Genomic DNA, 12,224 nt, shown 5'->3' with positions numbered 1-12,224 from the left:
GTTGTTCCTCCCTCCCCCCCCTCCCGCCTCGGCTCTCTTCTCCGCCGCCTGTCCCCTTCCGCTCCGCGCGCCAAACAGGATCGATCCCGAGAACAAGACGGAGACTTTTTAAACAAGGTACCTTACTGTCTCTCCTCCTCCTCTGCTTTCGTCAATATAAGCAAGTTTCTACCCCTCATTAGAAACTTTATAATGATTAGGGTTTTAGGGTTTTATCTTAATTTTACTTTATAATAGCGCTAACCGCCCTCTCGCGGAACTGCTGATCCAATCCCGGCTGCTCCCAAATCGTTGTTGCTAGGTGTTTTGGGCTGCTGAGGAAGCGGCAGCGAGGAGATATGGGGAAAGCTTCCAAGGACAAGAGGGTAATGCATGCGTCGCCTAATAAATCTGTTAACCCCTCCTCCTCCTCCTCCTCTTAAATTGGATTGAAACTGGAACGAGATTGGTTTCCTTACTGCTATGATCCGATTTCATCTTTCGGCATTTGAGACCGTTTTTGTACTGTGTGATGATTTGGGCAGGATATATACTACCGCAAGGCAAAGGAAGAAGGTTGGAGGGCGAGGAGCGCCTTCAAGCTCCTCCAAATTGATGAGGAATTCAACATCTTTCAAGGTGATCTCACCCTGATTCTTCAATTTGCCAATAGCTCTTTAACACGTACCCTGTGTACCCTGCAACAGATCCTCTCTGCGTGGTTCTATACTCTCATTTTAAAGCTAATATTTTCTCCTTGGATGCAGTAATGGATGTATTCTTTTTTTTTTTTTTTTGCTTAACATGGATAATGATAATAGTCTCTAACTCCTGAAAATCTTTGCATGTAGGAGTGAAGCGTGTAGTTGATCTGTGTGCCGCCCCTGGTAGTTGGAGTCAGGTATTAGCACTCTTACTCCTCCTGATTTCTTCTTTCATTTATTTTGGAAGAAACATTTCTTATAAGTTGCGGGCTGCCACGAGGTTTTGACGTCGAAATTCGCCATTTACTTTACCCAGATTGACACAAGCTGACAATATCATAATGTGTTGTAGTAATATTGAAAAAATAATAGTCAATTTCATTGTATTTCTTCAAAGCACATTACACCGTTCTGTCTCTAGCAAATGATAATTTATGTATTCATAGAAACACTTAAACCATGTTGCTTTTCAAGCCTCTGTGGCTGGAATATAAACAACATTATTATGAAATGCTCTTAAGTTTTTCTCTGATGATCCACTGTTTGTAGTAGATCAGTTTCTGTTTCTTCTGTTAGTTCTTATAATATCATAGCAATGATATAAAATGCTTGAATAAATAAATTTAGGAAAGGAAGTAAAGTAGAAAACTAAGACTGAATAAAAGCCATTACTAATGAATCTCAATTCAAATTGAATTTCATTCATCGAGATTCTCTTATTGTGACTTTGGGAGTAAACAATTAACTTACCTATAGAGATTAGAGACCAAATATAAAGTCAACTGAAGTTCCTAATTCATTACAAATAACTCACAAAAAGATAAAGGTGAACATGTTGTCATACCAAATTCAAAATTTCTGAATTAAAGATATTTAATATCCTGATTTAAAATAAAAAATAAAACTTGTTACTAGTTTAATTCTTTGAATTTAAAGTGACTTTCAAATAGCTCCAACGAGGCTTTGTGGGCTACACTATATTATCCTTTGCTATTTGTTCTGCATCATATAAGAAGCTCTATATCTCTTTATTGCTATATGGTCCTTCTTCTAGTGTTTCTGTTACTTCTGTATGAGTCCTGAGTGTTTGCTAACAAACAGCTTTTTCCACAGCAACTGAGTCTTGTCATTGTCATTTTTTAGCGGTGTATGCAATAAAGACATTTACGAGAGACAAGCTTGTATTTTAAGAGCGTTGGCTAGAAATTTTTCTGAATTGGATTTTCTTTGGATGGTTGCTGCTCTCATCTGCTAATGAATAGCTTGCTTCCTGTCTTTTTTTTTCCAGGTGTTGAGTCGAAAGTTATATGTTCCAGCGAAGTTGTCTCCAGAGTGTGGGTAAGGGCCTTTGTAATTTTTTCGGTCAAGATTTAATGTTTGTTTGCACACAAGTTTCATTTTACATGCTCTTGTCGGAAACATACAAAAGAAAAAACTACATGAGAATCCCCCAAGTTGATGTAACCATCTACAACCATCATCAGTCAGATGTAAAAAATAAATAAACCACATAATTTAATATTTTTAAAAGTTTATTAGGTCAACTTCTATATCAAATTAATACTTAGTGCAAGTAGTAACCCTGACAGCTTCTTTTGCAAGAGATGCAGTTAATGTTAGATTTATCACAATATGTCCTGATCATTCATCTTGTCCATGTTACGAAGCTTGCATGGTACTTAAATTCTTTTTTTTTCCTATTTCATACAGGGATGGCGATCCGCCTCTTATTGTTGCAATTGATTTACAGCCCATGGCTCCAATAGAAGGTGTTATTCAAGTCCAGGGTGATATTACAAATGCTCGAACTGCTGAAGTGGTAATGTAACACTGCTGTCTTTGATCCTTAGTAATTTGTTGCATGGTCTGAGTATTCAATTTTGTCTAGAAAATCAATTAACTCTTGCATAGCGCGTCAATTATTCTTAATACTCTTTGGTTGTATCCCTTGAGTCCTTAATGAATTTACATTGCAACAAGTTAATTTGCCTTTCTTATAGTATGTCAGTCTGGTTTATGATTTGATTGCTATTTTTCTTGATTCTCATTTTGGTAGGACTAGTTTTTCTGTTGCTTTGCTTGGATACAATGTATAATAGTTTATCTTAGTCCTCGAAAAGCTATTTTCTGATGATCCTTTTACAATTAGGTTATAGTATGGAACTCTTTGTGTAGTAATTTTGTTTTGTTTATTAAGCATTAAGTTGTTCATCTGACCGAGTCACATTTCCTACCAGGTCATTAAACATTTTGATGGATGCAAAGCCGACTTGGTTGTTTGTGATGGTGCTCCCGATGGTAGGAAGAGGTGATTGGTATCTTTAGTTGCAACATTTATGCTATTAGAACTTATGTAAATGAATAACTGCAGTTACCGGACTTCATGATATGGATGAATTCGTTCAGTCGCAACTTATTTTGGCAGTAAGTGCAACTTCCTTACTGAACTTCTTGGTTTTATAGAAAGTGATAAATTGATTCTGGGTGATCTGTTTTCCTTTGAATTTATGATTTGGACCAATCCTGATAGTTCACTTTAATGGTTTTTCGACATGTAGGCACTGACCATTGTTACTCATGTGCTTCGAGTGGGTGGTAAATTCATTGCTAAGATATTTCGTGGTAAAGATACAAGCCTCCTCTATTGCCAAGTAAGATCCTTTTCTATGTTTTACCATCCTCACCTGAGTCACCTCTCTGTATATCCAAAGAAATTAATTGCTTCCACACTTTAATGCTGCCTTCAACGTTTATTTCAAAAATTCACTAGCCTTTTCCCCTCATCTGTTCCTGAAGATCAAACTGCTTAACTTTTAGCCTAATAAATGCCAACGAGAAAGTTGCACTCATTTTCTTCTTATGGTGGTAAAATGACTATTCGTGGACATTACTTCTGTAAACAACTATGTTACTCTTCTACTTGACTGACTACATGTGTTGATCATTACATTTTGTTTGGATGTAGGCTTTCCTAAAAATCATGAATAATAATTTCTTGATGGTAATTTGAAACAAAGTATGATACTTAAGCAAGTAAATAATGTATATTAGGTATTTATTCCACTCAGGGGTCTCTGTGCATGAGCCATTAGATTTTTCTTTTTAATTCCTGATAATTATGACATGATGGATTCATAAATTTTGTATACATGCAGCTGAAATTGTTCTTCTCGCATGTTACCTTTGCAAAACCGAAAAGCAGCCGTAACTCAAGTATTGGTAAGGCCAGCAATCTTTTCTTAGTTTATTTGCAATATAGGATAGTCGTTTGAGTTAGGAAATGATTAGATGTATGAAAACTAGGGGTGAACTTCAAGTATATATTAATGGACTGTGCTGCACAGGAGGGGGTTAATTACAGTTAATTTACATTTTTATGCTTTTCATCCATGTTTATATAAACCTGAAGAACTTTCCAGATACTTTTTCCGTTGTAAACATTTTATCGCCATGAGGAATGGTACTATTTATGGAGAAGAGACTGTAGAATTTGGTTTGATGACCTGCTGTCAGGCTGGTGGGATTACCATTAGAATTTCGGTACTATTTACAGATGTAGATCCTGCAGGACATTTTATGCCATTTTTGTTTTCATTTTATTTTGGGTGTGAATCACCCCATAGGCCAGTTGATAGGTAGGAAATCCTTTGTATTGGCTGTGCAGTTTATTTTCTTGCAGGCCTTCAAAGTTTTCTTAAACCAGTATTTATGTTAGAATAAAGGGGTTGAATGCACTTTGTAGGCATAAATCCTGTTGCGTGGACTATATTTTAGGGTACAGTCATTATATGTAATCTGTGCTTTTTCTTACTTTAAACAGGATGATAACATTTCAATATTTCAAGCAAAACTCTAATATATTATTTTGTTTTTCTGCAGAGGCGTTTGCTGTTTGTGAAAACTATTCGCCTCCTGAAGGATTTAATGAGAAAGATTTATATCACCTCCTGGAGAAAGTAGGGAGTCCTTCAGGGGATGGTGATCTAGGTAATAGTTGTCAAAACCATTTTATTACATATCTCTCTCTTTATCAATTATTATCAATCAAGTATAATTCTCAATGGTCAAAGGAGACAGTTCATTAATTTAATAAGGGCGGGCACTTTTTAAAGAAAGGAGAAATCCTGTATTATCCAACAAAAGAGAAAGGAAAGCGTTCTAGCTCTTGCCATTGCTAATTATATGAAAGTGAAGAAGATTTAAAGGGTGGTATTTTATATTTTCTACCTGCAGTTTAATCTATATGGAATTCGGATAAGGAGTTTTATTGTTTGTTATTTCTATTTTCTCGATGCTGATTCATTAAATCAGGAATTATTTTGACACTCGTAGCTTCTTGCAGACTGCAGTAGTGGATGGTTGGAGGGACCAAACAAGGTTTATATTCCGTTTTTGGCTTGCGGGGACCTCAGCGGCTATGACTCAGACCGTTCATACCCTCTCCCAAGTAGTGCAGAAGGTGGCTCTTACCAGAGCTTGGATCCAGTTCAGCCCCCAATTGCTCCACCATATAAGAGGGCGCTAGAACTAAAGAAAGCTTCTAGCCATGGGGTGGTAGACATTGATAAGCTCTCCCTCGATTCATGAATCCCGACATCTTCTGTATTTTCTTTGTGATCAAGCAGTGATTATGTTTTATTGCTCCCGTAGTTGTACGGAGAACCTTTTCTATTTATTTATGCCCGGTGGTAGCCTTTAAAGATATGTACTCACAGAATATTATGGAGATGATGCAATTTTGGGTTTCACTGGTATTGCTAACCCATTTCTCGTCTTTTATTCTGATTCAATGGAGAATTACTGTTTGCTTACCTATTGGCTCATATGGTTGCCTGTCTGTCTGTACCGGGGGGAGCACGCCCCTGAGATTTTATGAGATAAATTTAAAGTTGCTAGGTGTTCTTCTTTAGCAAATTCTAGTTGCAAGGGAGTACACGACGAGGGAGATTGATCCACTAGAAGGATGACAGTACGAGAAAAAAATGGCAACACGAAGATCTTGCACCGAAATAATTCATTGTCTTCCAGCATATTGATACACAACAAGGAGGTAAGAAATATCAAGAGCTGTGGCCGCAATATTCAAAATTTCTTCTTCTCTTAACAAAACTTCACTTTCATATGGATTTCCTACAAGAGGAGTTGATGAACTCGATGCAGTCTTCCAGGGCCTCTGAATGATGGGAGTCTCTATGGGGGACAAACTGCTGAGGTACGACCATGTTGGAAGAGCCCTTGGCCAAAGGCTGCTGCTTCTTGGAGACTAATCGAATTGCCCTCGTTATATTGCTCCTCAGATACTGGAACAATCTGATCGACGACGAGGAGTTGCTTCTATCTTCATCGGAGATTTGCTCCTGACATCTTCCCCTGGTCTTTGCCTTTGGCCTTGCTTCGATGGCTGTCCGAAGAGGGGCCATTGGCTTCTCGCTGATATCAAGGCTGAAGCTCACTCTCCTGCTCTCCATTCTCTGCATCTTTTTTTGAATCCGGAAGCGAGATAAAAGCGGTGGTGTGCTGCTCTTGTTCGAAGCTACGAGTATTTATCATGAAGCAAAAGGGGAGAGGAGCCGAGAAATTAAAAGAGTGGGGAAAAAGATAAAGGATGAGAGAAAAGTGAGAGGGGGTTCCAGAGGGGAAAAGGCGGGTCTTGTTGATTGAAACTGATTACCATCGGCGTGAACAAGCTTGGTTATCAAAAAACATGCAAATTCTTTTGACCGTAGACTGTGGAGAATCAAAGGGCATATTGTTGGAGTCTTTAGCTCAAGAATCTCCCGCATTGAAGCAAACGAAGAAAGCGAGGGAGAATGAGAAGGGAATTGAAGGCTCAAAGGCGAGAAAGAGGAGTTAGGAGAGAGGGGGAGAGCAGGTAGCGTTTCTTTTGAGAGGGACTGACCTCCTCTCTCTCTCTCTCTCTCTCATTACTTTTCCTTTCTTTTAAGGAGTAATGAAATCGATATATGATTCTAATCTACACAGCACAGTGCAGAGAGAGAGAGAGAGAGAGAGAGAGAGAGAGAGAGAGAGAGAGAGAGCGCTTTGGGTGGCGACAGGCACAGTGCAGAGAGAGAGAGAGAGAGAGAGAGAGAGAGAGAGAGAGAGAGAGAGCGCTTTGGGTGGCGACAGACAGAGATAGCAGCAGGATTGCGTCGAGGTAAGAGAACACAGGAGACAAAGATTCTAAGCTTTGATGGCTTTAAAGGTACAGGCAAAGCTGCTGAAAACTGTGTCTAATGATAAGTACGATGTCCAAGCTGGCTTGCATTGCTGAGATTGATGAGCATCTAGTCTAGCGCATCAAAGGGAGAGTCCATTATTTGTCTTCTCCCTCCCTCTCTCTCTCTCTCTCTCGCTCGTCTTTTACTCTCACAGGACTCATGGTAATTGAGCGCCCGATAAATTTGATCAACTCGGGTCCCAATCTGAAGTCGATTTGAGCAGGTCTGAGATCTAGAATGGTATATGTATGAAACAAACTTAGGAGTGTATTATACATTTTCACTGTATTGTATTCTTTCTATAAGAGTAAATAGAAGTAGAGAAATGCCCAGGATTTAATAGTTAAATTTGGGAAATGATAATCATCCGCAACGCAAGAACCAATTAAGGAGGATGTGTAGGACGATCAAATTAAGGTTCGTAAGGCCAGAACGAGACTGGCCGATACCACCAGCATCTGGTCTCGTTCACCACATACACATTTCATTAGACAAAATTTTACTAAACGATCTAATACACCATTGCCTCAGGGATCAAAGCGACCGGAAATAATTATTTATAAGCTACTCCTCCTGGTTCTTTCCGTGTAGTCTTAAAAATAATTGTCGGTTGTGAATTAGAAAGGGGCACATCCTTCTCGAGATGGAGTTGCTATGTTTTTTATTTTTTGGTCAATAAAGTTGCTATGCTTGTTCCTTGGTATTTGTGAAAACCAGCTACAGTGGACTAAAAGCCCTGATCAGTAATATTCACACATGAATGGTGCAGCGGGAGCAGAATTATCATTTTACCTTCCTTATCTACTCGCTCAGAGCCAACCTCTCACATGAGGACTATTCTGATAAAACTCAGACCCACCCGCTCTGCAATCTATGCTGTGTACGGAATAAATAAATAAATAAATAAATATCAATTTCAAAACTCGTTGACGGAGGAATCAACAGTTTGTCACAAATTACTCATTCCCGTCCTCTTCTTCTGTCTATTTTGTAGTGATAGTCCGGCCCGGCCTTTTCTCTTGCGACCTTTTTCTCACACAATAATCCTTTTTTTTTCTTCTAACTATAGAACCCGCAATAAAAGGAGAAGAAAATTTATTTAAAACAAATATCAATCAAGAAACTAAAGACTGATTGAAAAGCTATCGTTTCTTTTCCCGAGTCTTGCAGAAAAAAAAAATAATACGACCCGACTTCTAACAGATTGGGCCTCCGACTGTTCACTTATCCTCGTTGATTGATTGTAGGCAATTAGTGAATCATTTATCACCAATCAATATTTTAAAAACTAAGAAAGAAGTAGTTTTGAGTAGTTGATTTCTTCGTCGTGTTCAGTGGCGAAGGGTGGTAAGCTGCAAACACAAATGTGTCGGAGGGCGAGGAAGTAAATTACCCAAAAAAAAGGGGGAGATTTATCTATCAATCCCTCTCCGTCTTTCCTCTGGACCCCAGAGCCAGAGGTTTTGGTATCTCAGCCGAAATCTTTAATCGCATATGCTCGATCCTAAAAACTCTATTCCCTCCTTCAACTAGAATAATAATATCCCTTCGGCATCCAGCATCTCCCCTTCCATCGAATTTACATCTCCCGGCTCCAAAATTTCCTCAAACATGAACCCATCAATTTCTATTAGTCTCTCCTCTCTACCCTTCTCTCCCGCCGCTCCTTCTTCCTCCTCCTCTTCTCGGATCTCTTCTTCGGTTTCCTGCTCTTGTTCTCCTTCTGCATCCTCATTGTTCTTTGCGCCCAAAAGAAGGAATCTTGGATTAAAGCAGAGGGTTTTGGTTCGTGCGAGCACAAGGATGGCCATTGGAGAGGTCAAAGCAGAGGAAGAGGAGCCTCCGGTGATCGAGGAGGACGCAGAGACCGGCTCTAAGCCTCGAAGAATCGCTATCTTTGTCGAGCCTTCTCCTTTTGCGTGAGAACCCGTCACTCTCTTCTCTTCAATTTTGCACCTAACTTTGATTGTTTGTGTTGTTGGTCAGTCTGGAACTTGAAGCAACTGATACAAGTCGTCAATTTTATTTGGGCAGTTATGTTTCTGGGTATAAGAATCGTTTCCAGAATTTTATCAAGAATCTGCGGGAAATGGGAGACGAGGTATATTTCTCTTCTCACCGCCTTCTTGCTAGAGGAATTTCAGGATGAAATTATCTTATTATGCGGAACTCGTGGTTTTTCAAAACTTTAGGCTAATTATTATTAACTAGTTGCCGTCGATATTAGAACTTGAAGATGCGAGGTGCGGTATTTTTTTTTTTGGTTTCGAAAATGTCAAATGGTTAGCTTGATTGTTCTTGATGCTTGTGGGTATAGGTCATAGTTGTGACGAACCATGAAGGAGTACCTCAAGAGTTCCATGGAGCTAAAATAATTGGATCATGGAGGTAAAGAAGCTCTGTGGTTTGAAATATTTACCTTTTTGTACTCACGGCTTTTTTGTGATCCTCAATTTTTTACTTACTGGTGCATGTTGATCCTCATATTCACTGCCTACTGATTGTTTATTCAATGAACTAAAGTTAATTATAATTAATCAAAATGTACATTTCTACTTGCTGGAAATTTTCTCATTCATCTGATATTCATGGATACTATTTGATTTCTTACTTTCATAATTGATCATGCTTTAGTTGGGCGTACATTCACACATATTTATTAACTTTACCTATTTTTCTAGCTTCCCCTGCCCATGGTATCAGAAAGTGCCACTTTCACTTGCGCTTAGTCCAAGAATAATTGGAGAGGTAGCAAAATTTAAGCCGGATATAATCCATGCTTCTTCACCTGGAATCATGGTAACCTTAATTACATGAGTGCATTTCTACATTTCAATCTATCTGGCGAGATTGATTATTAATGCTTGTAAAAGGTTTCAGGTGTTTGGTGCTCTTGCAATTGCTAAATTGCTTTGCGTCCCTCTAGTGATGTCATATCACACCCATGTTCCGATGTAAGTTTGCTCCGGGAACATTCAGTGCTGGTGTTTGGTTTAAACTCACTCATTTGTAGATTTTTTTTTTTTTTTTGCTTATTATCTCTTTATAATCTCTTTATAATCTCTTACTCGAAAATGGTGACTGATCTTTGAGTTGTAAATGACACATACGTCACTGGTCCATATAGCTCTGAACTTTTGAAGTAACAGTTTATCAGCATCATAGGTTGCTCTATTTTACTATCACAAGTATGATCAACATGTTCTGGAGAAAATGCTTGTAGTTTCTCAACAAGAGAACATTTTTCATGAACCTCCGTGTATGATATTTATCTAAGATATTGGAGACAATTTAATCCACCTATACTAACTTCTGCTACTACTTTATTGGACAAAATTTGGCAAAAGTTGACAATTAACTTTTACATGTTTAGTCCAACTTAATTGTCAATTTTAGTCCCCATATTTGTTTCGAGGTACATACCTTCTCTTATAACCCATGATTTTTGTCTTTTTTTTATTCGACACGATGGCAATAAAGTAGGCTTACTTCAAAATTTGCAATTTCCGTGAGTCATATATAACATAATATTTTTGGTCATTTTTGTCCGTCTCGACCATTAGCAATTAAGCTTATGGAATTCAAAATTTGCAATCTTCATAGGCTATAACCCAAGCTTTTTCAATTTTTTTTCTATTTCAACCCAATCGCAATTAAGTGCGCCTATTTCAAAATTCTCAATTTCCGTAGGCTATAACCCACAAGTTTTTTTAAGTTATGTTCGTTTTAATTCAATGGAAATTAAATGTGTATACTTTAACATTTATGATTTTTATGGGTTATATAATCCATAATTTTGGGTCGTTTTCCTCCATCTCGACCCCATAGCAATTAAGCACGTAGACTTCATAGTTCACAATTTTCTGTTAGACCATAGGGGGTGATTAGGGTCTTATGCTAATCTAATCCGATTTTATGCCAATTGAAACTAATTCAAATATTATTCTTGCAAGATAGATATACAATATGATATGAGCAAGAATATGTAATATGAACAAAGAGATATATCCTAGCAAAGAGGTATATGATGAAATATATGCAAGGATATATAAACTAATGCAATGGTGAAATAAACATAACCTAGATAGTGGGTTAAATAAACAAAGAGCAATACACAATGGCGATATAAGATATGAACATTAAAAATAAGTGTGCCAATACAATCTCAAACAAATGATATGTTCACGGAGTTTGGTCTAACCACTCGACCTACGTCTCTGCTCCTCACCTCGAGAAGATCTTCACTATCACAACCGGATTTTCTACGCTTACCCGAACAACGTTTACACCTCACACTCGGTTTTCTAGCTAACCAAAAATTTTACAATCAACACTCTTGCAATCCCACTCTACACCATCTTAAGTGTTGGACCTAGACGTGTCTCCCTCAAGTGCTCGGATACAACCTCTCCCTAGGTTCGTCAACCGACGTCATTCCTCTTAGGACGATTCCCGACTTACACCACACGCTTCTCTCGGTGTACAAGTATATTACAAAGTGAATCTCACAATTAAGCACGAATAGAACAAATGATTGTTTTCTAATATGGATGAGAACACAATGAAAGCTCACACTCAATTGTTATAACTCTCACCAACCCAAATACACTATGTATGAAAATACGATAAGCTCATGTGAGTGTGTGTAACAATGAGATATAAATCAAAACTAAACTCAATATAAATCTAGCTTAATAACAATGATAATCAAATATATAAAAAGAGCTAGAAATAGAGTTTAGAAAACTTCTCAATAGATCAAGAGATAGAGGGAGAATAGTTGGATGCTCAAACTCCAATAGATGATTACCTCAAACTCTTGTAGAATTAATTTTACAAACTCAAACTCTCAAATGCTTAAAAGTTTTTTAAACAAACACTAAACAAAACTTAAACCTTTGTTAAAACTTTGTTAAAACATTTTCTTGGGGTTAGTAGGAGAGCTGAAGACAATGGGGTATTTATATCTACTCAAAACTTCAGCAAAACGCCCACAAAACTGACCAAAAAGCCCACAGAAAAACACAGCTGGAACTAGTCGTTGGAATGCAATGGTCAGATCGGCGGTCGACTGTGGAAAACTCGCGGTCGACCGCGAGCCAGCTTTGAAACTTAGAAAACTTTCAGATACTTTGGCGGTCGACCGTGGGAAAATTCAAGCTGACGGTCGACCGTGGTGGTCGACCGCGAAAGTTTCTGCGGCCCACTCAGCAAAAGACACAGGCGCGGTCGACCGTGGCGGTCGACCACAAACTGATATATAAAAAATTCAGGTTTGAAAGCAGTTTGCTGATTTTAAAACACTGTTTAAAAATATCAA

The 12,224-nt window shown here is 38.2% G+C and overlaps 2 protein-coding genes across 3 annotated transcripts in view; both read left to right on the top strand.

The window, feature by feature from the left end:
- On the top strand, positions 7 to 5,494 carry LOC109829775 (putative tRNA (cytidine(32)/guanosine(34)-2'-O)-methyltransferase). Of its 2 annotated transcripts, none has more exons than XM_020396811.1 (12): positions 7 to 117; positions 302 to 365; positions 525 to 618; positions 831 to 880; positions 1,972 to 2,021; positions 2,394 to 2,502; positions 2,921 to 2,981; positions 3,055 to 3,107; positions 3,242 to 3,334; positions 3,839 to 3,902; positions 4,563 to 4,670; positions 5,026 to 5,494. In XM_020396811.1, exons 2-12 carry the CDS (start codon positions 339 to 341, stop codon positions 5,268 to 5,270), a joined length of 954 nt encoding a protein of 317 aa, XP_020252400.1. In that variant the 5' UTR covers positions 7 to 117; positions 302 to 338; the 3' UTR covers positions 5,271 to 5,494. The 2 variants fall into 2 exon arrangements, with proteins under 2 accessions (XP_020252400.1, XP_020252402.1); XM_020396813.1 differs by having other exon boundaries at positions 238 to 365.
- LOC109829774 (sulfoquinovosyl transferase SQD2-like) overlaps positions 8,361 to 12,224 on the top strand; it is an 11,346-nt gene continuing 7,482 nt past the window's right edge. Inside the window, exons 1-5 of the mRNA XM_020396810.1 lie at positions 8,361 to 8,823; positions 8,939 to 9,005; positions 9,222 to 9,292; positions 9,586 to 9,703; positions 9,785 to 9,858. Coding sequence (XP_020252399.1) covers positions 8,516 to 8,823; positions 8,939 to 9,005; positions 9,222 to 9,292; positions 9,586 to 9,703; positions 9,785 to 9,858 — 638 coding nt within the window. The 5' untranslated portion in view covers positions 8,361 to 8,515. The remainder of the gene's footprint in view (positions 8,824 to 8,938; positions 9,006 to 9,221; positions 9,293 to 9,585; positions 9,704 to 9,784; positions 9,859 to 12,224) is intronic.

This window comes from Asparagus officinalis, chromosome 2 (assembly GCF_001876935.1).
Source record: "Asparagus officinalis chromosome 2, Aspof.V1, whole genome shotgun sequence".
NCBI classification, from domain to species: Eukaryota; Viridiplantae; Streptophyta; class Magnoliopsida; order Asparagales; family Asparagaceae; genus Asparagus; species Asparagus officinalis.
The sequence above is the reverse complement of the archived record's forward strand: the minus strand, read 5'-3'. Positions and strand labels throughout refer to the sequence as shown.